Source organism: Hyla sarda, chromosome 11 (assembly GCF_029499605.1).
Source record: "Hyla sarda isolate aHylSar1 chromosome 11, aHylSar1.hap1, whole genome shotgun sequence".
Lineage (NCBI taxonomy): Eukaryota > Metazoa > Chordata > Amphibia > Anura > Hylidae > Hyla > Hyla sarda.
The window spans coordinates 1,179,099-1,205,117 of NC_079199.1; the positions used below are offsets into that span (position 1 = coordinate 1,179,099).

Consider the following 26,019-nt stretch of genomic DNA (forward strand, 5'->3'; position numbering starts at 1 on the left):
CAGCCATGTCAGGGGAGGAGGAGGTTGTATTGTGGTTGAATGAATCCAGTCACAGGTGGTTTATCGTCTCTGGTTTATTAGATTTATTGAGAATTACGGGCGGTAGCTTTCCCCCACATTGTCTAATTATCGTCTTGTGTTTATTTAGTATATTATTGATCGTCTTATATACAGAACACGGCGAGCGCGGCGCCGAGGACTAATAGCGAGGAGCTCCGGGCAGCACTAGACATGGCGGTCGTGTTCTCTGTCCTCCTGGTGTAGATATAAGGCCGAGCCTGTAATATAGAGAGAAATAAATGATATATATCTGCAGGAAGAAAGCTCCTCCCACTGCGCAGACCACATGACCACTTTACCTCGGAGGGACACAGGAGCTTCACTTCCTCGGAGAACGTCTTCAGGTGAGATTTGTTTCCTTCCGGCTGAAGCTGCAATAATACAAAATGGCGACAATGACATTAATGATGAACTTTATAGGACGCTGGGGTCTGGGCCTTTAGGGACAATGACATTAATGATGGACGTTATAGGACGCTGGGGTCTGGGCCTTTAGAGACAATGTCATTAGTGATGGACGTTATAGGACGCTGGGGTCTGGGCCTTTAGGGACAATGTCATTAGTGATGGACGTTATAGGACGCTGGGGTCTGGGCCTTTAGAGACAATGTCATTAGTGATGGACGTTATAGGACGCTGGGGTCTGGGCCTTTAGGGACAATGTCATTAGTGATGGACGTTATAGGACGCTGGGGTCTGGGCCTTTAGGGACAATGACATTAGTGATGGACGTTATAGGACGCTGGGGTCTGGGCCTGTATAGACAATGTCATTAGTGATGGACGTTATAGGACGCTGGGGTCTGGGCCTTTAGGGACAATGACATTAGTGATGGACGTTATAGGACTCTGGGGTCTGGGCCTTTAGGGACAATGACATTAATGATGGACGTTATAGGACGCTGGGGTCTGGGCCATTAGGGACAATGTCATTAGTGATGGACGTTATAGGACGCTGGGGTCTGGGCCTTTAGGGACAATGTCATTAGTGATGGACGTTATAGGACACTGGGGTTTGGGCCTTTAGAGACAATGTCATTAGTGATGGACGTTATAGGACGCTGGGGTCTGGGCCTTTAGAGACAATGTCATTAGTGATGGACGTTATAGGACGCTGGGGTCTGGGCCTTTAGAGACAATGTCATTAGTGATGGACGTTATAGGACGCTGGGGTCTGGGCCTTTAGGGACAATGTCATTAGTGATGGACGTTATAGGACGCTGGGGTCTGGGCCTTTAGGGACAATGACATTAGTGATGGACGTTATAGGACGCTGGGGTCTGGGCCTGTATAGACAATGTCATTAGTGATGGATGTTATAGGACGCTGGGGTCTGGGCCTTTAGGGACAATGTCATTAGTGATGGACGTTATAGGACGCTGGGGTCTGGGCCTTTAGTGACAATGACATTAATGATGGACGTTATAGGACGCTGGGGTCTGGGCCTTTAGGGACAATGACATTAGTGAAGGACGATATAGGACGCTGGGGTCTGGGCCTTTAGGGACAATGTCATTAGTGATGGACGTTATAGGACGCTGGGGTCTGGGCCTTTAGGGACATTGTCATTAGTGATGGACATTATAGGACGCTGGGGTCTGGGCCTTTAGGGACATTGTCATTAGTGATGAACTTTATAGGACGCTGGGGTCTGGGCCTTTAGAGACAATGTCATTAGTGATGGACGTTATAGGACGCTGGGGTCTGGGCCTTTAGGGACATTGTCATTAGTGATGGACATTATAGGACGCTGGGGTCTGGGCCTTTAGGGACAATGTCATTAGTGATGAACTCTATAGGACGCTGGGGTCTGGGCCTTTAGGGACAATGTCATTAGTGATGGACGTTATAGGACACTGGGGTCTGGGCCTGTATAGACAATGTCATTAGTGATGGACATTATAGGACGCTGGGGTCTGGGCCTTTAGGGACAATGACATTAATGATGGACGTTATAGGACGCTGGGGTCTGGGCCTTTAGGGACAATGTCATTAGTGATGGACGTTATAGGACGCTGAGGTCTGGGCCTTTAGAGACAATGTCATTAGTGATGGATGTTATTGAACTCTGGGGTCTGGGCCTTTAGGGACAATGTCATTAGTGATGAACGTTATAGGACGCTGGGGTCTGGGCCTTTAGGGACAATGTCATTAGTGATGGACGTTATAGGACACTGGGGTTTGGGCCTTTAGAGACAATGTCATTAGTGATGGACGTTATAGGACGCTGGGGTCTGGGCCTTTAGGGACAATGTCATTAGTGATGGACGTTATAGGACACTGGGGTCTGGGCCTTTAGAGACAATGTCATTAGTGATGGACGTTATAGGACGCTGGGGTCTGGGCCTGTATAGACAATGTCATTAGTGATGGACGTTATAGGACGCTGGGGTCTGGGCCTGTATAGACAATGTCATTAGTGATGGACGTTATAGGACGCTGGGGTCTGGGCCTTTAGAGACAATGTCATTAGTGATGGACGTTATAGGACGCAGGGGTCTGGGCCTGTATAGACAATGTCATTAGTGATGAACGTTATAGGACACTGGGGTCTGGGCCTTTAGAGACAATGTCATTAGTGATGGATGTTATAGGACACTGGGGTCTGGGCCTTTAGAGACCATGTCATTAGTGATGGACGTTATAGGACGCTGGGGTCTGGGCCTTTAGGGACAATGTCATTAGTGATGGACGTTATAGGACGCTGGGGTCTGGGCCTTTAGGGACAATGTCATTAGTGATGGACGTTATAGGACGCTGGGGTCTGGGCCTGTATAGACAATGTCATTAGTGATGAACGTTATAGGACGCTGGGGTCTGGGCCTTTAGGGACAATGTCATTAGTGATGGACGTTATAGGACACTGGGGTTTGGGCCTTTAGAGACAATGTCATTAGTGATGGACGTTATAGGACACTGGGGTCTGGGCCTTTAGAGACAATGTCATTAGTGATGGACGTTATAGGACACTGGGGTCTGGGCCTTTAGAGACAATGTCATTAGTGATGGACGTTATAGGACACTGGGGTCTGGGCCTTTAGAGACAATGTCATTAGTGATGGACGTTATAGGAAGCTGGGGTCTGGGCCATTAGGGATAATGACATTAGTGATGGACGTTATAGGGCACTGGGGTCTGGGCCTTTAGGGACAATGTCATTAGTGATGGACGTTATAGGACGCTGGGGTCTGGGCCTGTATAGACAATGTCATTAGTGATGGACGTTATAGGACGCTGGGGTCTGGGCCTTTAGGGACAATGACATTAGTGATGGACATTATAGGGCACTGGGGTCTGGGCCTGTATAGACAATGTCATTAGTGATGGACGTTATAGGACGCTGGGGTCTGGGCCTTTAGGGACAATGTCATTAGTGATGGACATTATAGGGCACTGGGGTCTGGGCCTGTATAGACAATGTCATTAGTGATGGACGTTATAGGACGCTGGGGTCTGGGCCTTTAGGGACAATGTCATTAGTGATGGACTTTATAGGACGCTGGGGTCTGGGCCATTAGGGATAATGACATTAGTGATGGACGTTATAGGACGCTGGGGTCTGGGCCTTTAGGGACAATGACATTAGTGATGGACGTTATAGGACGCTGGGGTCTGGGCCTTTAGGGACAATGACATTAGTGATGGACGTTATAGGACGCTGGGGTCTGGGCCTGTATAGACAATGTCATTAGTGATGGACGTTTTAGGGACAGGTTCACACTTTACAAATGAGACAAACAAACTAAATAGTGACTAATGGGTGTGGCTAAAGTAGAGGCGGGGCAGTGGGTGTGTCATAGAGGGTTACACAGGGGCCCCATAAGCCTGGAGCCAGGGCTGTCCTGTATTTACACAGTGGTGACCGGACTGTCTTACACTTGTTCACCTTAATCCTCTGGTGACCTACAATACCCAGCATGTCTAATCTCCATGCTGCTGCTCATTCTATTGTCCGTATGGAGCGGGGCGCAGGGCGTGGACATGGCGGCATTGGGCGCGGTTACCATGTTGTTCCACAGTCCTTTTGCCATTTGTTCGTGACCTTTGACCGTGAGATGAAAACAATCCGGAGTGAAGAAGGAGAAATCGATGATCCCGTCCTGAAAGAGAAGGAGGTAAAGAGGTCAGGACCCTGCCGGGCGCCATTACATAGTTCATCCACCGGAGGCGCCACTGCATGCACTCATTTTACTCCCGCTATACTCCCGTAGTTTTGCACCGGCCGGGACACATAGCCTCAGGCAAATGTCGGGTGTCGGGTCTATAGAGGCTCCATATACATTACAGGATAGTTGGAGGCTACCCCTGATTTTGGGAGAACTGGTCAACTATCTAATGTGAATGGGGGCTCCTGACTTGGGGATTAGGAGTCTGGAGGAGGAGGACAGAGGAGTCTGGAGGAGGAGGAGCACAGAAGACTCTGGAGGAGGAAGACAGAAGAGTCTGGAGGAGGAAGACAGAAGAGTCTGGAGGAGGAAGACAGAAGAGTCTGGAGGGAGGAGGACAGAGGAGTCTGGAGGGAGGAGGACAGAGGAGTCTGGAGGAGGAAGACAGGAGTCTGGAGGAGGACAGAAGAGTCTGGAGGAGGAGAGAGAAGTGTGGAGGAGGAAGACAGAGGAGTCTGGAGGAGGACAGAGGAGTCCGGAGGAGGACAGAGAAGTCTGGAGGGAGGAGGACAGAGGGGTCTGGAGGGAGGAGGACAGAGGAGTCTGGAGGAGGAGGACAGAGGAGTCTGGAGGAGGAGAGAGAAGTCTGGAGGGAGGAGGACAGAAGGGTCTGGAGGGAGGAGGGCAGAGGAGTCTGGAGGGAGGAGGACAGAGGAGTCTGGAGGGAGGAGGACAGAGGAGTCTGGAGGACAGAGGAGTCTGAAGGGAGGAAGACAGAGGTGTCTGGAGGGAGGAGGACAGAGGGGTCTGGAGGGAGGAGGACAGAGGGGTCTGGAGGGAGGAGGACAGAGGGGTCTGGAGGGAGGAGGACAGAGGAGTCTGGAGGGAGGAGGACAGAGGAGTCTGGAGGGAGGACAGAGGAGTCTGGAGGGAGGACAGAGGAGTCTGAAGGGAGGACAGATTTGGATAGTCGCTCTGTAGATGTCCGGCTCCTCCATTTCCAATTGGCCTACTTCTCAGCCTCTACTAGAACACATCTTCCTGAGGTAGATGGCCCACCCCACCCAAGATGTCTCATCCCTGCAGAGGGCACAGTCCCACCACACACCAGTGACCCCGCCCTCCACACACCAGTGACCCCGCCTCCACGGACTCACATGGTCTATGGCCGGCTCGATGTCCTTCAGGAACGGCTGCAGGATCACAGCGAAGTCTTTCTTGCCATCGTATCTCCCAGACGTCTGTATAAGATGCTCCAGACGATCCTGGAGAAGACACAGGAAGATGTAGGAGACCACAGAAGACTGGACCATGACCGGGCAGAGGCCCACCTTATAAACCAACCCTGTTATAGTCCCTGGGGAAGATATTCATCCTGGACCCAACCAATGGGCCACAGACCTCTAGGACCTGCAGGTTATAGATGAGGAGCACCATAAGGGGCCACCATGTCATCATGATCCCCCCCCCCCCCTGGGATTTGGCTGCGTCCAGACCCCGACCTCATGTTTAGAAGGATCCTTCACTGCTGTGAGTTATAAAGAGGGGGAAATAATGGAGGAACCCTAACCTGGAATTGTCGGTTCACCTCGAGGAGCTCCAGCAGCTCCGGGGAATCCTCCTTAGGTGACACCACACAGGAGCAGAAGAACCTGAGGAGAGAGGGGCAGATGTCATAGAAGAGACCGGCATCACAGACGGCATAGACTCCACCCCCCGGCATCACCGACGGCATAGACTCCACCCCCAAGCATCACCGACAGCAAAGACTCCACCCCCCGGCATCCCCGACAGCATAGACTCCACCCCGGCATCACCGACGGCATAGACTCCACCTCCCGGCATCACCGACGGCATAGACTCCACCCCCAAGCATCACCGACGGCATAGACTCCACCTCCCGGCATCACCGACAGCATAGACTCCTAGACTCCACCCCGGCATCACCGATGGCATAGACTCCTAGACTCCACCCCGGCATCACCGACGGCATAGACTCCCCCCCCCCCCCGGCATCACTGACGGCAGAGACTCCACCCCCGGCATCACCGACGAAAGAGACTCCACCCCCGGCAGCACCGACGGCAGAGACTCCACCCCCGGCTTCACAGACGGCAGAGACTTCACCCCCGGCATCACCGACGGCAGAGACTTCACCCCCCGGCATCACCGACGAAAGAAACCACCCCCTGGCATCACCGACGAAAGAGACTCCACCCCCCCCGGCATCATCGACGAAAGAGACTCCACCCCCGGCATCACCAACGAAAGAAACTCCACCCCCGGCATTGCCGACGAAAGAGACTCCACCCCCGGTATCACCAACGAAAGAAACTCCACCCCCGGCATCACCGACGGCAGAGACTCCACCCCCGGCATCACCGACGGCAGAGACTTCACCCCCGGCATCACCGACGGCAGAGACTCCACCCCCGGCATCACCGATGGCAGAGACTCCACCCCCGGCATCACCGACGGCAGAGACTCCACCCCAGGCATCACCGACGAAAGAGACTCCACCCCCCGGCATCACCGACTAAAGAGACCACCCCCCGGCATCACCGACGAAAGAGACTCCACCTCCCGGCATCACCGACAGCAGAGACTCCACCCCCGGTATCACCGACGAAAGAGACTCCACCCCAGGCATCACCGACGGCAGAGACTCCACCCCCGGCATCACCGACGGCAAAGACTCCACCCCAGGCATCACCGACGAAAGAGACTCCACCCCCCGGCATCACCAACGAAAGAGACCACCCCCCGGCATCACCGACGAAAGAGACTCCACCTCCCGGCATCACTGACGGCAGAGACTCCACCCCCGGCATCACCGACGGCAGAGACTCCACCCCCGGCATCACCGACGGCAGAGACTCCACCCCCGGCATTACCGACGGCAGAGACTCCACCCCTGGGATCACCGACGAAAGAGACTCCACCCCCGGCATCACCGACGGCAGAGACTCCACCCCCGGCATTAACAACGGCAAAGACTCCACCCCCGGCATCACCGACGGCAGAGACTCCACCCCCAGCATCACCGACAAAAGAGACTCCACCCCCCGGCATCACCGACGAAAGAGACCACCCCCCGGCATCATTGACGAAAGAGACTCCACCTCCCGGCATCACCGACAGCAGAGACTCCACCCCCGGTATCACCGACGAAAGAGACTCCACCCCAGGCATCACCGACGGCAGAGACTCCACCCCCGGCATCACCGACGGCAAAGACTCCACCCCAGGCATCACCGCAACACCACACTGAACCAGAAGATGCTCTGAACTTTATTGCTCGGTTCAGACTACGGAATCTCCGGACACTTCAGTCCCTAATAGACAATCATTTGTTCCGCGAGTATTTCCACGTGAACAATCTGCAGACGGAGTGTGGACAGAAACCCATTCACTGCACTATACATCTGAGTAAGCGGAATTACAGGCGGAAATTCCGTAGTGTGAACCTAGCCTAAGCTCAGCAGACTGGGTTGGGGTGACATGCTGGGACTTGTAGTTCCTGTGCACAGTGATCGGGGTCCTCACCTCTGCAGGATGCAGCCCAGACTCTGATCATTCACCTGACGGAGACGATCGACCTGGAAGAGCTGAACCACATTCACGATGGATCGGGAGAGCTGCCGAGAGAAGGACCCACCTGAGATACTTCGTACCTAAATAACCCCCCCAATCTGTATGGCACAGGATGGGCTTAGATACAGAGGCACAGCATCACACAGGATGGGCTTAGATACAGAGGCACAGCATCACACAGGATGGGCTTAGATACAGAGGCTCAGCATCACACAGGATGGGCTTAGATACAGAGGCACAGCATCACACAGGATGGGCTTAGATATAGAGGCACAGCATCACACAGGATGGGCTTAGATACAGAGGCACAGCATCACACAGGATGGGCTTAGATACAGAGGCTCAGCATCACACAGGATGGGCTTAGATACAGAGGCACAGCATCACACAGGATGGGCTTAGATACAGAGGCTCAGCATCACACAGGATGGGCTTAGATACAGAGGCACAGCATCACACAGGATGGGCTTAGATACAGAGGCTCAGCATCACACAGGATGGGCTTAGATACAGAGGCTCAGCATCACACAGGATGAGCTTAGATACAGAGGCACAGCATCACACAGGATGGGCTTAGATACAGAGGCACAGCATCACACAGGATGGGCTTAGATACAGAGGCTCAGCATCACACAGGATGGGCTTAGATACAGAGGCACAGCATCACACAGGATGGGCTTAGATACAGAGGCACAGCATCACACAGGATGAGCTTAGATACAGAGGCACAGCATCACACAGGATGGGCTTAGATACAGAGGCTCAGCATCACACAGGATGGGCTTAGATACAGAGGCACAGCATCACACAGGATGAGCTTAGATACAGAGGCTCAGCATCACAAAGGATGGGCTTAGATACAGAGGCTCAGCATCACACAAGATGAGCTTAGATACAGCAGCTCAGTATAACAGTATGAGCTTGGATACAGCAGCTCAGTATCACACAGGATGGGCTTAGATACAGAGGCTTAGAAGACAGTATCACATATGATAGTCTTAGATACGGGGGCTTAATAGACAGTATCACACACAATAATCTTAGACAAAGTGGCTCAGAAGACAGCATCACACAGGATAGGCTTAGATACAGTGTTGCAGCAGACGGGATTAGATACATTGGTGGGGTGCTGAGTGTACCTCTTCCTGCAGCATATCCAGGGCCTCGCTCATGTGGTGGATGAAGGCGTCTGCAGAGAACTGCGTCTGGAGGTGACAGAGTTCTTAGGTTATTCCCCCGCACCCCCTCACTCATCATCTACTGACAGGACTCGTCCTGCTCACACAGCTGAGGGTTTGTTACAATGTATCAATATAGACCAGTGTTTCCTAACCAGGGGGCATTCAGTTGTTGCAAAACTACAACTCCCAGCATGACCAGACAGCCACAGGCTGGCTGGGCATGCCAGGAGTTGTAGTTTTGCAACAGCTGGAGGCACCCTGGTTGGGAAACACTGCTACAGACAATCCTCTAGGAAGGAAACAGCAGCACAACTCGCTCTCCGCTTCTGAAGGGTCGTTACAATGTGTCGTTTCATCATACGCGAGGGCTGAGCGTCTCCATTTATCGGCTGTGTAAGAAGGACCAGGTCAGGACGGACAGAATGACAGCAAGCAGAGATCTTAAAGGGCTACTCCCGTGGAAAATCAACTGGTGCCAGAAATTTAAACAGATTTGTAAATTACTTCTATTAAAAAATCTTAATCCTTCCAGTACTTATTAGCTGCTGAATACTACAGAGGAAATTATTTTCTTTTTGGAACACAGAGCTCTCTGCTGACATCACAAGCACAGTGCTCTCTGCTGACATCTCTGTCCATTTTAGGAACTGTCCCGAGTAGGAGAAAATCCCCATAGAAAACATATGCTGCTCTGGACAGTTCCTAAAATGGACAGAGGTGTCAGCAGAGAGTACTGTGCTTGTGATGTCAGCAGAGAGCTCTGTGTTCCAAAAAGAAAACCATTTCCTCTGTAGTATTCAGCAGCTAATAAGTACTGGAAGGATTAAGATTTTTTTTATAGAAGTCATTTACAAATCTGTTTAAATTTCTGGCAACAGTTGATTTAAAAAAATAAAAATAACATTTCTCCGGGAGTACCCCTTTAACGCGGTGTGAAAAAGACACGATCTGTTAGAAGGTTTTGTTAGGCAGTGATTGCGCTTACGCCCAGGATGGCGGTTTCTTACGATATTTCCATGGCTTTCAAAGAATTGGCGCTGGGGGTTACAGGCGGGTCTTGTGAACCGCCATTATCAGACGCGCCATCACTGATCTGTGGGATAGAGGGGGGCGTGCTGGGCGAGGAGGGGTTAAAGTATCGCGCACCTTGTTCTTGCAGTAGTCGCACAGGTCATTGGAGCCGATGAATATGGTGATGACTTTCCAGTCGTCCTGGACGCTGATGTCCTGAGAAAAGACAAGTCACATGACCGGAGCCTCGTCACGTGAATTGGCAGAATCACAACAACGAAGAAATGGAGACTTACCGGCAGGGAGTTCAGAACGTCAATCAGACGCCGCGCCTGCGCCGGGAGGAGGCTGAAACAGAGACGGGAAAACACGGCGAACAGCGCCATTTAATCCGGAGAAAAAAGACACGTGATAATAATAATAATAATAACTACTGTGATGTACACACAATAATAGTAATTATAATAATCAGAATAAATAATAATAATAACAACAATCATAATAATAAATATAAATAAAAAAAAAACAGACTGGGATGTATACAGAATAATAATTACAATTAATAATAATAATAATAATAACATAAAATAATAACAAAAACCAGACTGGGATGTATACAGAATAATAATAATTACAATTAATAATAATAAAATAATTATAATAATTATAAATAAAAAAAAACACACTGTTTTTTCCGGGGGGTTTTCCGGACAGAAAACCGTAGCCTAGCACGATTTTTGGTCTGGGTGAAACTGTATGTGCGTACGGTTCCATCCGGTATACACAATAATAATTACAATTAATAATAACAATCATAATAACATAAAATAATAACAAAAACCAGACTGTGATGTATACAGAATAATAATAATAATTACAATTAATAATAATAAAATAATTATAAATAAAAAAACAGACTGATGTATACACAATAATAATAATTACAATATTATTAATAATAATAAAATAATAATAATTATAAATAAATAAAACTGACTGGGATGTATACACAATAATCATTACAATTAATAATAATAATAATAATTTTTTTTATAATAATTATAAATAAAAAAAACAGACTGATGTATACGCAATAATAATAATTACAATATTATTAATGATAATAAAATAATAATATCAAAATAATATAATTAAAAAACTGACTGATGTATACGCAATAATAATTAATTAAAATTATTATTAATAAGTAATAGTAATAATAATTACAATCAATAATAATAGTTATGAGGATAATAATGATAAATAATAATTACAATTGATAATAATATTACAAATAATAATCATAATGACAATAGTAATAATCATAGATAATTACAATTAATAATAATAACAATTAATAATCATAGTAGTAATAATAATAAATAATGACAGTTAATATTTATTTCTATAGCGCCAACATATTCCGTTGTAGCAGAGTCCTATTGTTTTCTATGGGACTCTGCTGCACATGATGAAATTTTACACAAGGCGCCGCGGAAACATCTGCCGCAGAAATTCTGATTCCGCTGAACGAATTGACGTGTCAGAACGTTTTGATGGTGGATGGTCAGCCGCACGTGTCACCTGTCCTGACAAATTATATCAGCCAGTGTTTCCCAATCAGGGCGCCTCCAGCAGTTGAATAACTACAACTCCCAGCATGCCTGTACGGTAGTTGGCTATTAGATGTGGATTGGATGGAGCCCCCCCAGAGAACACAATGGCTCCACCCACTCTACCGGGGACGGCCCTCTGCTGCCCATAGTGAGGTGTCAGACAGCGCCCCCTCCTGTACTCACAAGGTGTTGGCTCCGGTTACGGCGAGGTTCAGTCCCGAGTCCTCCAGCGGGGCCGGCCTGTAGCTCACCGTGCTCCTCTTCCCAAATCCGACAACGTTAGGGTTAAAAGTCTTCAGAATATCTATAAATTACAGGAGAGGAGTCAGGGGGGTCCGATGGCGGATGGTGAGCCGCACGTGTCGCGAGGGGCGGGGACGATACTCACTGGGCAGTGTAATGACAGCGGACAGGTTACTGTAGCCTCCAATGCTGCAGGAGAGAGAAGACGCGGTTAGGCCGGGTTCACACCACGATTTTGCTATACGGTTCCTGGATCAGGTTTTCGATTTTAAAAAAACGGATTCCTCAAAACCGGACTAAACTGTATCAAAACGTGTGTACAAATTTTTACCTGTATACGGTTTGAAAAATGATGTCCGGTTGCATCCGTTTTAAAAAAAGAAAAAAAGCGTATATGTTTTGAACTTTTCCCTCCATTATGAACAAAGTTTCACTTGTTTGATTGAAATTCCACGAAAAAAAAATGTGGAAAGTCAAAAACCGGATGGAACCGTACGCACATACAGTTCTGTACGGATCCCATTGACTCACATGTTAAAAAAAACGTATACGGTTTTTCACCCAGACCAAAAACAGTGGTGGGCTACGGTTTTCTGTCCGGAAAAAAAACGTCAAAAACAGTGTGGTTTGAAGTACGGAGACAACCGTGTACAATATGGCGCATACGATTTAGAATAGGAAGAATATGGGTACGGTTTTCTGTGCGGTTGCATACGTTTTTTTTAATGAATCCGTATGCCGAAACCGTATAGCAAAATCGTGGTGTGAACCCGCCCTTACCATGACCATAAGAGGCCACCGATTATGGTGGGAGCATCAGGACCATCGCACAGGAATGATGGACTCCATGACCACAGGGGGTTATAAAAACAAAAGAGAGGTTTGTGTGGACTCACATACAACAATGATAAGCGATAGGGTCCGGTCCGCAGCCCCCCAACCAAGTCGACAGCAACTGGGGATAGACTTCCAAAGAGTGTCGGGTCTCCACGGCGCTGACCAGGAACGGACACGTAAGGTAAGTAGAAAGATGATTTTATTGGGATAATGCAACGCGTTTCACCGCGCTTGCGCGGCTTCATCAGGCTTCGCCTGATGAAGCCGCGCAAGCGCGGTGAAACGCGTTGCATTATCCCAATAAAATCACCTTTCTACTTACCTGACGTGTCTGTTCCTGGTCAGCGCTGTGGAAACCCGCCACTCTTCGGAAGTCTATCCCCAGTTGATGACCACAGGGGGAGCAGTCACACCGGGCCCCAGAGCCTAAAGGGGCCCCAATGGTTCCTCTCCACACACACAGACCTCCGCCTACCTCCAGGACAGATGGCGATACTCTGTGGGGATCTCTAATACGTTTGTTGCATTTGCGCCAATCGCCGCCTGTAATAAGAATCTGAGTCAGAAGAGTCCAGAACATGAGCAGAACCCCCTCCCCCCATCTATGTGCGGCTGTACCGTCAGGGAGTCGCCCAGGGCAGCCACAATCTTCACGTCTCCCGGCCTCACGCGGTCAGCTTGTGGGAAGAGAAGTGAGAGATCATGTGATCTGTGACCCCAGGAGACCCATCATACCCCAGTGTCCGAGGGCACTAACCTGTGGTGGGGGGCTCGGGGGAGGCGGCGGTGTACGGACAATAGAAGTCTTTACCCTCACGGCTCCACCCTGTGGATTTCTCTGGGAATTGCTGCAGATGATAAAACAATTATGTGGAGGGCGGAGTCCAGAGATTGGAAGAGCTGGACCCTTTAAACACAAAGCTGTCAATCACGGAGTAGGAACGCCCACTAGATTACAGCTTAGAACTGAGAATTACATGAAAAAATTACAAATTATACTGAATCTCTTCCCATTAAACTATAAATCTGCTCAGCTCCTCCTGCTCTATAACCTGATACCTGCAGATTGTACTGTATTGTATATATATCATCTGCTCAGCTCCTCCTGCTCTATAACATGATACCTGCAGATTGTACTGTATTGTATATATCATCTGCTCAGCTCCTCCTGCTCTATAACATGATACCTGCAGATTGTACTGTATTGTGTATATATCATCTGCTCAGCTCCTCCTGCTCTATAACATGTTACCTGCAGATTGTACTGTATTGTATATATCATCTGCTCAGCTCCTCCTGCTCTATAACATGATACCTGCAGATTGTACTGTATTGTATATATCATCTGCTCAGCTCCTCCTGCTCCATAACATGATACCTGCAGATTGTACTGTATTGTATATATATCATCTGCTCAGCTCCTCCTTCTCTATAACCTGATACCTGCAGATTGTACTGTATTGTATATATCATCTGCTCAGCTCCTCCTGCTCTATAACATGTTACCTGCAGATTGTACTGTATTGTATATATCATCTGCTCAGCTCCTCCTGCTCTATAACATGTTACCTGCAGATTGTACTGTATTGTATATATCATCTGCTCAGCTCCTCCTGCTCTATAACATGATACCTGCAGATTGTACTATATTGTATATATCATCTGCTCAGCTCCTCCTGCTCCATAACATGATACCTGCAGATTGTACTGTATTGTATATATCATCTGCTCAGCTCCTCCTGCTCTATAACCTGATACCTGCAGATTGTACTGTATTGTGTATATATCATCTGCTCAGCTCCTCCTGCTCTATAACATGTTACCTGCAGATTGTACTGTATTGTATATATATCATCTGCTCAGCTCCTCCTGCTCTATAACCTGATACCTGCAGATTGTACTGTATTGTATATATCATCTGCTCAGCTCTTCCTGCTCTATAACATGATACCTGCAGATTGTACCGTATTGTATATATATCATCTGCTCAGCTCCTCCTGCTCTATAACCTGATACCTGCAGATTGTACTGTATTGTATATATCATCTGCTCAGCTCCTCCTGCTCTATAACATGTTACCTGCAGATTGTACTGTATTGTATATATCATCTGCTCTGCTCCTCCTGCTCTATAACATTACATGTTACCTGCAGATTGTACTGTATTGTATATATATCATCTGCTCAGCTCCTCCTGCTCTATAACATGTTACCTGCAGATTGGACTGTATTGTATATATCATCTGCTCAGCTCCTTCTGCTCTATAACATGTTACCTGCAGATTGTACTGTATTAAGTATATATCATCTGCTCAGCTCCTCCTGCTCTATAACATGATACCTGCAGATTGTACTGCATTGTATATATATCATCTGCTCAGCTCCTCCTTCTCTATAACATGATACCTGCAGATTGTACTGTATTGTATATATATCATCTGCTCAGCTCCTCCTGCTCTATAACATGATACCTGCAGATTGTACTGTATTGTATATATCATCTGCTCAGCTCCTCCTGCTCTATAACATATCACCTGCAGATTGTACTGTATTGTATATATAATCTGCTCAGCTCCTCCTGCTCTATAACATGTTACCTGCAGATTGTACTGTATTGTATATATCATCTGCTCAGCTCCTGCTGCTCTATAACATATCACCTGCAGATTGTACTGTATTGTATATATAATCTGCTCAGCTCCTCCTGCTCTATAACATATCACCTGCAGATTGTACTGTATTGTATATATAATCTGCTCAGCTCCTCCTGCTCTATAACATGTTACCTGCAGATTGTACTGTATTGTGTATATATCATCTGCTCAGCTCCTCCTGCTCTATAACCTGATACCTGCAGATTGTACTGTATTGTATATATCATCTGCTCAGCTCCTCCTGCTCTATAACATGATACCTGCAGATTGTACTGTATTATATATATCATCTGCTCAGCTCCTCCTGCTCTATAACATATCACCTGCAGATTGTACTGTATTGTATATATATAATCTGCTCAGCTCCTCCTGCTCTATAACATGTTACCTGCAGATTGTACTGTATTGTATATATCATCTGCTCAGCTCCTCCTGCTCTATAACATGATACCTGCAGATTGTACTGTATTATATATATCATCTGCTCAGCTCCTCCTGCTCTATAACATATCACCTGCAGATTGTACTGTATTGTATATATATAATCTGCTCAGCTCCTCCTGCTCTATAACATGTTACCTGCAGATTGTACTGTATTGTATATATCATCTGCTCAGCTCCTTCTGCTCTATAACATGTTACCTGCAGATTGTACTGTATTGTATATATCATCTGTTCAGCTCCTCCTGCTCTATAACATATCACCTGCAGATTGTACTGTATTATATATATCATCTGCTCAGCTCCTCCTGCTCTATAACATATCACCTGCAGATTGTACTGTATTGTATATATCATCTGCTCAGCTCCTCCTGCTCTATAACATGATACCTGCAGATTGTACTGTATTGTATATATCATCTGCTCAGCTCCTCCTGCTCTATAACATATCACCTGCAGATTATACTGTATTATATATATCATCTGCTCAGCTCTTCCTGCTCTATAACATGATACCTGCAGATTGTACTGTATTGTATATATCATCTGCTCAGCTCCTCCTGCTCTATAACATGTTACCTGCAGATTGTACTGTATTGTATATATCATCTGCTCAGCTCCTCCTGCTCTATAACATATCACCTGCAGATTGTACTGTATTGTATATATAATCTGCCCAGCACCTCCTGCTCTATAACCTGATACCTGCAGATTGTACTGTATTGTATATATATAATCTGCTCAGCTCCTCCTGCTCTATAACATGTTACCTGCAGATTGTACTGTATTGTATATATCATCTGCTCAGCTCCTTCTGCTCTAAAACATGTTACCTGCAGATTGTACTGTATTGTATATATCATCTGTTCAGCTCCTCCTGCTCTATAACATGTTACCTGCAGATTGTACTGTATTATATATATCATCTGCTCAGCTCCTCCTGCTCTATAACATATCACCTGCAGATTGTACTGTATTGTATATATCATCTGCTCAGCTCCTCCTGCTCTATAACATGATACCTGCAGATTGTACTGCATTGTATATATCATCTGCTCAGCTCCTCCTGCTCTATAACATGATACCTGCAGATTGTACTGTATTATATATATCATCTGCTCAGCTCCTCCTGCTCTATAACATATCACCTGCAGATTGTACTGTATTATATATATCATCTGCTCAGCTCCTCCTGCTCTATAACATATCACCTGCAGATTGTACTGTATTGCATATATCATCTGCTCAGCTCCTCCTGCTCTATAACATGATACCTGCAGATTGTACTGTATTGTATATATCATCTGCTCAGCTCCTCCTGCTCCATAACATGATACCTGCAGATTGTACTGTATTATATATATCATCTGCTCAGCTCCTCCTGCTCTATAACATATCACCTGCAGATTGTACTGTATTGTATATATAATCTGCCCAGCTCCTCCTGCTCTATAACATGATACCTGCAGATTGTACTGTATTGTATATATCATCTGCTCAGCTCCTCCTGCTCCATAACATGATACCTGCAGATTGTACTGTATTATATATATCATCTGCTCAGCTCCTCCTGCTCTATAACATATCACCTGCAGATTGTACTGTATTGTATATATATCATCTGCTCAGCTCCTCCTGCTCCATAACATGATACCTGAAGATTGTACTGTATTATATATATCATCTGCTCAGCTCCTCCTGCTCTATAACATATCACCTGCAGATTGTACTGTATTGTATATATCATCTGCTCAGCTCCTCCTGCTCCATAACATGTTACCTGTAGATTGTACTGTATTGTATATATCATCTGCTCAGCTCCTCCTGCTCTATAACATGATACCTGCAGATTGTACTGTATTGTATATATCATCTGCTCAGCTCCTCCTGCTCTATAACATATTACCTGCAGATTGTACTGTATTGTATATATAATCTGCCCAGCTCCTCCTGCTCTATAACATGATACCTGTACACTGGATGGCATATTCAAGATGACAGTTCCCTTTAAGACAGAAATGTTTTGTATTAACTCCCTTGTGATTAACCCTTTTATATGTATGCCTGAATTCTCTTTAGATATTTATGTACATTAAATTGTATTTAAGTTCTGGGAAGTTCCTGGGACTCTCTGGATATTATTACTGCACTGGCGCCCCCATGTGACTAGAGGTCAGACATCGCCTTGCAGCGTCCCTGTCATTAGATCCGTCCTGGGAATGACAGAAGTTTTGATTGGTTGCAGTCGGAGTGATCATGAGAACAAGCGCTGTATTATGCGATCGACTTGGTCATGTGACCCAGAAACAGGAGAGAACAAGCTAAGCAAGTACCCCTCCCCACTTATTTTACATATCTGAACAACCAGACCCCGACCGATCAGAACTATTGATAAATCTCAGCGATTCTATGAGTTATCAGCGACTCATTGGTCACTAATCAATAATTACAGCAAATTTATTACCTGAAGCCCAAACATGGTCATGTGATCTTTTAATCCGTCCATGTAATTCCCCATCCAGTCCAAACCTGCAGAACAAGCGACAAAGAGACTCATAGGGAGAAATCAGGAGGAGAGCAATGTTCTGCAGATCTGTAGAGAGGTCAGAGGTGTAATAATCTGCAGGATATATCATTATGTATCAGGAGGTAGAGAGGACAGAGCAATGTTCTGCAGATCTGTAGAGAGGTCAGAAGTGTAATAATCTGCAGGATATATCACTATGTATCAGGAGGTAGAGAGGACAGAGCGATGTTCTGCAGATCTGTAGAGAGGTCAGAGGTGTAATAATCTGCAGGATATATCACCATGTATCAGGAGGTAGAGACGACAGAGCGATGTTCTGCAGATCTGTAGAGAGGTCAGTGGTGTAATAATCTGCAGGATATATCACTATGTATCAGGAGATAAAGAGGACAGAGCGATGTTCTGCAGATCTGTAGAGAGGTCAGTGGTGTAATAATCTGCAGAATATATCACTATGTATCAGGAGGAGAGGACGGAGCGATGTTCTGCAGATCTGTAGAGAGGTCAGAGGTGTAATAATCTGCAGGATATATCACTATGTATCAGGAGGAGAGGACAGAGCGATGTTCTGCAGATCTGTAGAGAGGTCAGTGGTGTAATAATCTGCAGGATATATCACTATGTATCAGGAGATAAAGAGGACAGAGCGATGTTCTGCAGATCTGTAGAGGTCAGAGGTGTAATAATCTGCAGGATATATCACTATGTATCAGGAGGTATAGAGAACAGAGTGATGTTCTGCAGATCTGTAGAGAGGTCAGTGGTGTAATAATCTGCAGGATATATCACTATGTATCAGGAGATAAAGAGGACAGAGCGATGTTCTGCAGATCTGTAGAGGTCAGAGGTGTAATAATCTGCAGGATATATCATTATGTATCAGGAGGTAGAGAGGACAGAGCGATGTTCTGCAGATCTGTAGAGAGGTCAGAGGTGTAATAATCTGCAGGATATATCACTATGTATCAGGAGGTAGAGAGGACAGAGCGATGTTCTGCAGATCTGTAGAGAGGTCAGAGGTGTAATAATCTGCAGGATATATCACTATGTATCAGTAGGTAGAGAGGACAGAGCGATGTTCTGCAGATCTGTAGAGAGGTCAGAGGTGTAATAATCTGCAGGATATATCACTATGTATCAGGAGGTAGAGAGGACAGAGCGATGTTCTGCAGATCTGTAGAGAGGTCAGTGGTGTAATAATCTGCAGGATATATCACTATGTATCAGGAGATAAAGAGGACAGAGCGATGTTCTGCAGATCTGTAGAGAGGTCAGTGGTGTAATAATCTGCAGGATATATCACTATGTATCAGGAGATAAAGAGGACAGAGCGATGTTCTGCAGATCTGTAGAGGTCAGAGGTGTAATAATCTGCAGGATATATCATTATGTATCAGGAGGTAGAGAGGACAGAGCGATGTTCTGCAGATCTGTAGAGAGGTCAGAGGTGTAATAATCTGCAGGATAGATCACTATGTATCAGGAGGTAGAGAGGACAGAGCGATGTTCTGCAGATCTGTAGAGAGGTCAGAGGTGTAATAATCTGCAGGACATATCACTATGTATCAGGAGGAGGAGAGTACAGAGCGATGTTCTGCAGATCTGTAGAGAGGTCAGAGGTGTAATAATCTGCAGGATATATCACTATGTATCAGGAGGTAGAGAGGACAGAGCGATGTTCTGCAGATCTATAGAGAGGTCAGAGGTGTAATAATCTGCAGGATATATCACTATGTATCAGTAGGTAGAGAGGACAGAGCGATGTTCTGCAGATCTGTAGAGAGGTCAGAGGTGTAATAATCTGCAGGATATATCACTATGTATCAGGAGGTAGAGAGGACAGAGCGATGTTCTGCAGATCTGTAGAGAGGTCAGTGGTGTAATAATCTGCAGGATATATCACTATGTATCAGGAGATAAAGAGGACAGAGCAATGTTCTGCAGATCTGTAGAGAGGTCAGTGGTGTAATAATCTGCAGGATATATCACTATGTATCAGGAGATAAAGAGGACAGAGCGATGTTCTGCAGATCTGTAGAGGTCAGAGGTGTAATAATCTGCAGGATATATCATTATGTATCAGGAGGTAGAGAGGACAGAGCGATGTTCTGCAGATCTGTAGAGAGGTCAGAGGTGTAATAATCTGCAGGATAGATCACTATGTATCAGGAGGTAGAGAGGACAGAGCGATGTTCTGCAGATCTGTAGAGAGGTCAGAGGTGTAATAATCTGCAGGATATATCACTATGTATCAGGAGGTAGAGAGGACAGAGCGATGTTCTGCAGATCTGTAGAGAGGTCAGTGGTGTAATAATCTGCAGGATATATCACTATGTATCAGGAGGTAGAGAGGACAGAGCGATGTTCTGCAGATCTGGAGAGAGGTCAGAGGTGTAATAATCTGCAGGATAGATCACTATGTATCAGGAGGTAGAGAGGACAGAGCGATGTTCTGCAGATCTGTAGAGAGGTCAGAGGTGTAATAATCTGCAGGATATATCACTATGTATCAGGAGATAGAGAGGACAGAGCGATGTTCTGCAGATCTGTAGAGGTCAGAGGTGTAATAATCTGCAGGATATATCACTATGTATCAGGAGGTAGAGAGGACAGAGCGATGTTCTGCAGATCTGTAGAGAGGTCAGAGGTGTAATAATCTGCAGAATATATCACTATGTATCAGGAGGTAGAGAGGACAGAGCGATGTTCTGCAGATCTGTAGAGGTCAGAGGTGTAATAATCTGCAGGATAGATCACTATGTATCAGGAGGTAGAGAGGACGGAGCGATGTTCTGCAGATCTGTAGAGAGGTCAGAGGTGTAATAATCTGCAGGATATATCACTATGTATCAGGAGATAGAGAGGACAGAGCGATGTTCTGCAGAGAGGTCAGAGGTGTAATACTCTGCAGGATATTTCACTATGTATCAGGAGGAGGAGAGGACAGAGCGATGTTCTGCAGAACTGGAGAGAGGTCAGAGGTGTAATAATCTGCAGGATAGATCACTATGTACAAGTATGTGAACCCTTTGGGATTCTGCTCTGATACATTGTGGTGATTGTTCCGTTGGCGCTCGGGACCCATAAAGGGAAACTCCACCGGAGAGAAGTATAAATGGCCGCCGGGTCATGTGACGTGGTGAGTCGGGAGGGAACGCACATTTCTCCTGCCTCATTCTCACTTGAGTCTGAACAGGTTTTTCAGGTTATGACAGTTTGCAAAACTACAACTCCCAGCATGCCCGGACAGCCTTTGGCCCCTGCACTTGTCATCTCCTTCATGGAAACATTTTGTACCAATCATCAGTAACACAGGGGTTCACTTACTTTTTCTCCTGTCCCTGTGGAGGTTTACTCCATGTTATTGGGGGAGATTCATCAAAACCCGTCCTGAGGAAAAGTTGCCCAGTTGCCCATAGCAACCAATCAGATCGCTTCTTTCACTTTTAAAAAGGCCTCAGCAAAATGAAAGCAGCGATCTGATTGGTTGCTATGGGCAACTCAGCAGCTTTCCCTCAGCCCAAGTATTGATGAATCTCCCCATTGTGTTTGAGTTAAGGATCAATCAGATCCCGTTATTACTGATCAATACAGAAATCATAAGGGGTTCACTTACTTATTACTATTAGTCAGGGGTAGAGCGATGTTCTGCAGATACTCACCGCAGACTTGGCGCAGGTACAAGCAGCAGATTATCACAGTCACCTGTGCAGCTGCCATCTTCTCCTTCACATTCCAGATGCAAAGTAAAGTCCTGAGGGGCCCAGGGATGAGCTGCACACACGCTGAGGGGCCCAGGGATGAGCTGCACACACGCCGGGGGCCCAGGGATGAGCTGCACACACGCCGGGGGCCCAGGGATGAGCTGCACACACGCCGGGGGCCCAGGGATGAGCTGCACACACGCCGGGGGCCCAGGGATGAGCTGCACACACGCTGAGGGGCCCAGGGATGAGCTGCACACACGCTGAGGGGCCCAGGGATGATCTGCACACACGCCGGGGGCCCAGGGATGAGCTGCACACACGCTGAGGGGCCCAGGGATGAGCTGCACACACGCCGGGGGCCCAGGGATGAGCTGCACACACGCCGGGGGCCCAGGGATGAGCTGCACACACGCCGGGGGCCCAGGGATGAGCTGCAGACACGCCGGGGGCCCAGGGATGAGCTGCACACACGCTGAGGGGCCCAGGGATGAGCTGCACACACGCCGGGGGCCCAGGGATGAGCTGCACACACGCCGGGGGCCCAGGGATGAGCTGCACACACGCCGGGGGTCCAGGGATGAGCTGCACACACGCTGAGGGGCCCAGGGATGAGCTGCACACACGCCGGGGGCCCAGGGATGAGCTGCACACACGCCGGGGGCCCAGGGATGAGCTGCACACACGCTGAGGGGCCCAGGGATGATCTGCACACACGCCGGGGGCCCAGGGATGAGCTGCACACACGTCGGGGGCCCAGGGATGAGCTGCACACACGCCGGGGGCCCAGGGATGAGCTGCACACACGCCGGGGGCCACTTACACTGATCGATCTATTGAATATTCAAAGTCCAGAGCAGCGGCGGAGATTTGTTGTTTGGGGATTTGCCCTCAGTTTATCCTCCTGGCAGAGATCTGCAGGTTATTGCTGCGTTATCAGGACCAGGAAAAACTTATCACCGCATCAGCACAAATGGGCAGGACGGAAATCTACTGGAGGGGGCAGAACCCAAACAACTACACCCACCCTCTGCCCCCAAAACAAACACCCACTGCCCCCCAAAAGTAAAACACCCACCCTCCGCCCCCCCCAAACTACTACACCCACCCTCCGCCCCCCCCAAACTACTACACCCACCCTCCGCCCCCGAAAACTACTACACCCACCCTCCGCCCACAAAAACTACTACACTCACCCTCCACCCCCAAAAACTACTCCACCCACCGCCCCAATCAGAAGGTCCAGACGTGTTCCTTTGCTGCCTCTGATTTCATACATAAACTGTGAGGAGGGGGCGCACCACTTATAGGGGAGAATACAATGTTGCATGGAGACGTCACAGAGCAGCACAGAGTATTTAAGGCCTATGGGAATTCGCTGTCTCAGACGCCTACGCATTCCGTGCAGAGTCCGCAGAAAGAATGAACAGGTTTATTAATTCTTTCTGCGGACACAGAATTTGGAATTTAAGCGCCGGAAACATCTGGCATGGAAATTCTGCCGTGTGCACAGCCCAATAGAATCTCATTCAATTCAACAGGATTTCCGAAGTGTGAACCTACCCTAAGTATCTGCAGACCTAAGAGAGTACCTGTGGTGTGAGAGTAATTCTGGGCCTGAGAGAGAGAGAGAGGAGAGGAGAGAGAGAGACTGTGCTGTATCTGTGGACCTGAGAGAGAGAGAGAGTACCTGCACTGTATCTGTGGACCTGAGAGAGAGAGTACCTGCACTGTATCTGTGTACCTGAGAGAGAGAGAGAGTACCTGCACTGTATCTGTGTACCTGAGAGAGAGAGAGAGTACCTGCACTGTATCTGTGTACCTGAGAGAGAGAGTACCTGCACTGTATCTGTGTACCTGAGAGAGAGAGAGAGAGTACCTGCACTGTATCTGTGTACCTGAGAGAGAGAGAGTACCTGCACTGTATCTGTGTACCTGAGAGAGAGAGAGTACCTGCACTGTATCTGTGGACCTGAGAGAGAGAGTACCTGCACTATATCTGTGTACCAGAGAGAGAGTACCTGCACTATATCTGTGTACCAGAGAGAGAGAGTACCTGCACTGTATCTGTGTACCTGAGAGAGAGAGAGAGTACCTGCACTGTATCTGTGTACCTGAGAGAGTACCTGCACTGTATCTGTGTACCTGAGAGAGAGAGAGAGAACCTGCACTGTATCTGTGGACCTGAGAGAGAGAGTACCTGCACTATATCTGTGTACCAGAGAGAGAGTACCTGCACTATATCTGTGTACCAGAGAGAGAGAGTACCTGCACTGTATCTGTGTACCAGAGAGAGAGAGAGTACCTGCACTGTATCTGTGTACCAGAGAGAGAGAGAGAGAGAGTACCTGCACTGTATCTGTGTACCAGAGAGAGAGAGAGTACCTGCACTGTATCTGTGTACCAGAGAGAGAGAGAGAGAGAGTACCTGCACTGTATCTGTGTACCAGAGAGAGAGAGTACCTGCACTATATCTGTGTACCAGAGAGAGAGTACCTGCACTGTATCTGTGTACCTGAGAGAGAGAGAGTACCTGCACTGTATCTGTGGACCTGAGAGAGAGAGAGAGAGTACCTGCACTGTATCTGTGTACCAGAGAGAGAGTACCTGCACTGTATCTGTGTACCAGAGAGAGAGTACCTGCACTGTATCTGTGTACCTGAGAGAGAGAGAGTACCTGCACTGTATCTGTGGACCTGAGAGAGAGAGAGAGAGAGAGTACCTGCACTGTATCTGTGGACCTGAGAGAGAGAGTACCTGCACTGTATCTGTGGACCTGAGAGAGAGAGAGAGAGTACCTGCACTGTATCTGTGGACCTGAGAGAGAGAGAGAGAGTACCTGCACTGTATCTGTGGACCTGAGAGAGAGAGAGAGAGTACCTGCACTGTATCTGTGGACCTGAGAGAGAGAGAGAGTACCTGCACTGTATCTGTGGACCTGAGAGAGAGAGAGAGAGTACCTGCACTGTATCTGTGGACCTGAGAGAGAGAGAGAGTACCTGCACTGTATCTGTGGACCTGAGAGAGAGAGAGAGTACCTGCACTGTATCTGTGTACCTGAGAGAGAGTACCTGCACTGTATCTGTGTACCTGAGAGAGAGAGAGTACCTGCACTGTATCTGTGTACCTGAGAGAGAGAGAGAGTACCTGCACTGTATCTGTGGACCTGAGAGAGAGAGATAGAACCTGGGATAATGTGACTTTCTATCTATCTCTATGAGTTTGGTGCCGTTCTGTAGATTTGATGTAACTGCACAGTGTGACCCGGCGTCTGCTCTACCGCTCTCTGCTATCAGCCGCCCCTCTATCGCTCTCTGTTATCAGCCGCCCCTCTATCGCTCTCTGTTATCAGCCGCCCCTCTACCGCTCTCTGCTATCAGCCGCCCCTCTACCGCTCTCTGTTATCAGCCGCCCCTCTACCGCTCTCTGCTATCAGCCGCCCCTCTACCGCTCTCTGCTATCAGCCGCCCCTCTACCGCTCTCTTATCAGCCGCCCCTCTACCGCTCTCTTATCAGCCGCCCCTCTACCGCTCTCTGCCATCAGCCGCCCCTCTACCGCTCTCTGCCATCAGCCGCCCCTCTACCGCTCTCTGCCATCAGCCGCCCCTCTATCGCTCTCTGCCATCAGCCGCCCCTCTATCGCTCTCTGCCATCAGCCGCCCCTCTATCGCTCTCTGCCATCAGCCGCCCCTCTATCGCTCTCTGCCATCAGCCGCCCCTCTATCGCTCTCTGCCATCAGCCGCCCCTCTACCGCTCTCTGCCATCAGCCGCCCCTCTACCGCTCTCTGCCATCAGCCGCCCCTCTACCGCTCTCTGCCATCAGCCGCCCCTCTACCGCTCTCTGCCATCAGCCGCCCCTCTACCGCTCTCTGCCATCAGCCGCCCCTCTACCGCTCTCTGCCATCAGCCGCCCCTCTACCGCTCTCTGCCATCAGCCGCCCCTCTATCGCTCTCTGCCATCAGCCGCCCCTCTATCGCTCTCTGCCATCAGCCGCCCCTCTACCGCTCTCTGTTATCAGCCGCCCCTCTATCGCTCTCTTATCAGC

At 48.0% G+C, this 26,019-nt stretch overlaps 1 protein-coding gene across 5 annotated transcripts; it reads right to left on the reverse strand.

The window, feature by feature from the left end:
• Nucleotides 1–38: 38 nt before the first annotated feature.
• Nucleotides 39–22,066, reverse strand: LOC130295241 (phospholipase B1, membrane-associated-like). Of its 5 annotated transcripts, none has more exons than XM_056545798.1 (16): nucleotides 21,318–21,418; nucleotides 18,206–18,270; nucleotides 13,405–13,495; nucleotides 13,266–13,324; nucleotides 13,123–13,190; nucleotides 11,956–11,999; nucleotides 11,751–11,871; nucleotides 10,248–10,299; nucleotides 10,087–10,167; nucleotides 8,899–8,964; nucleotides 7,712–7,803; nucleotides 5,736–5,817; nucleotides 5,323–5,430; nucleotides 4,064–4,159; nucleotides 360–431; nucleotides 39–278 (listed from the first exon to the last, which is right to left on the reverse strand). In XM_056545798.1, the coding sequence occupies exons 1-16, from the start codon at nucleotides 21,397–21,399 to the stop codon at nucleotides 165–167; spliced, it is 1,293 nt and encodes a 430-aa protein (XP_056401773.1). In that variant the 5' UTR covers nucleotides 21,400–21,418; the 3' UTR covers nucleotides 39–164. The 5 variants fall into 5 exon arrangements, 4 of the variants coding, with proteins under 4 accessions (XP_056401773.1, XP_056401772.1, XP_056401770.1 ...); XM_056545797.1 differs by lacking the exon at nucleotides 21,318–21,418 and adding an exon at nucleotides 21,931–22,066 and having other exon boundaries at nucleotides 59–278; nucleotides 3,967–4,159; XM_056545795.1 differs by having other exon boundaries at nucleotides 59–278; nucleotides 3,967–4,159.
• Nucleotides 22,067–26,019: the final 3,953 nt, after the last annotated feature.

Coding starts and splice junctions, on each gene's coding strand:
- LOC130295241 (XM_056545795.1), bottom strand. CDS start 21,399: ATGACCCGGCGGCCATTTATACTTCTCTCCGGTGGAGTTTCCCTTTAT. Junction 8,965..10,086: donor GCGACTACTGCAAGAACAAG/GTGCGCGATACT, acceptor TGTCACCTCCAG/ACGCAGTTCTCTGCAGACGC. Junction 5,431..5,735: donor AGGTGAACCGACAATTCCAG/GTTAGGGTTCCT, acceptor TGTCTTCTCCAG/GATCGTCTGGAGCATCTTAT.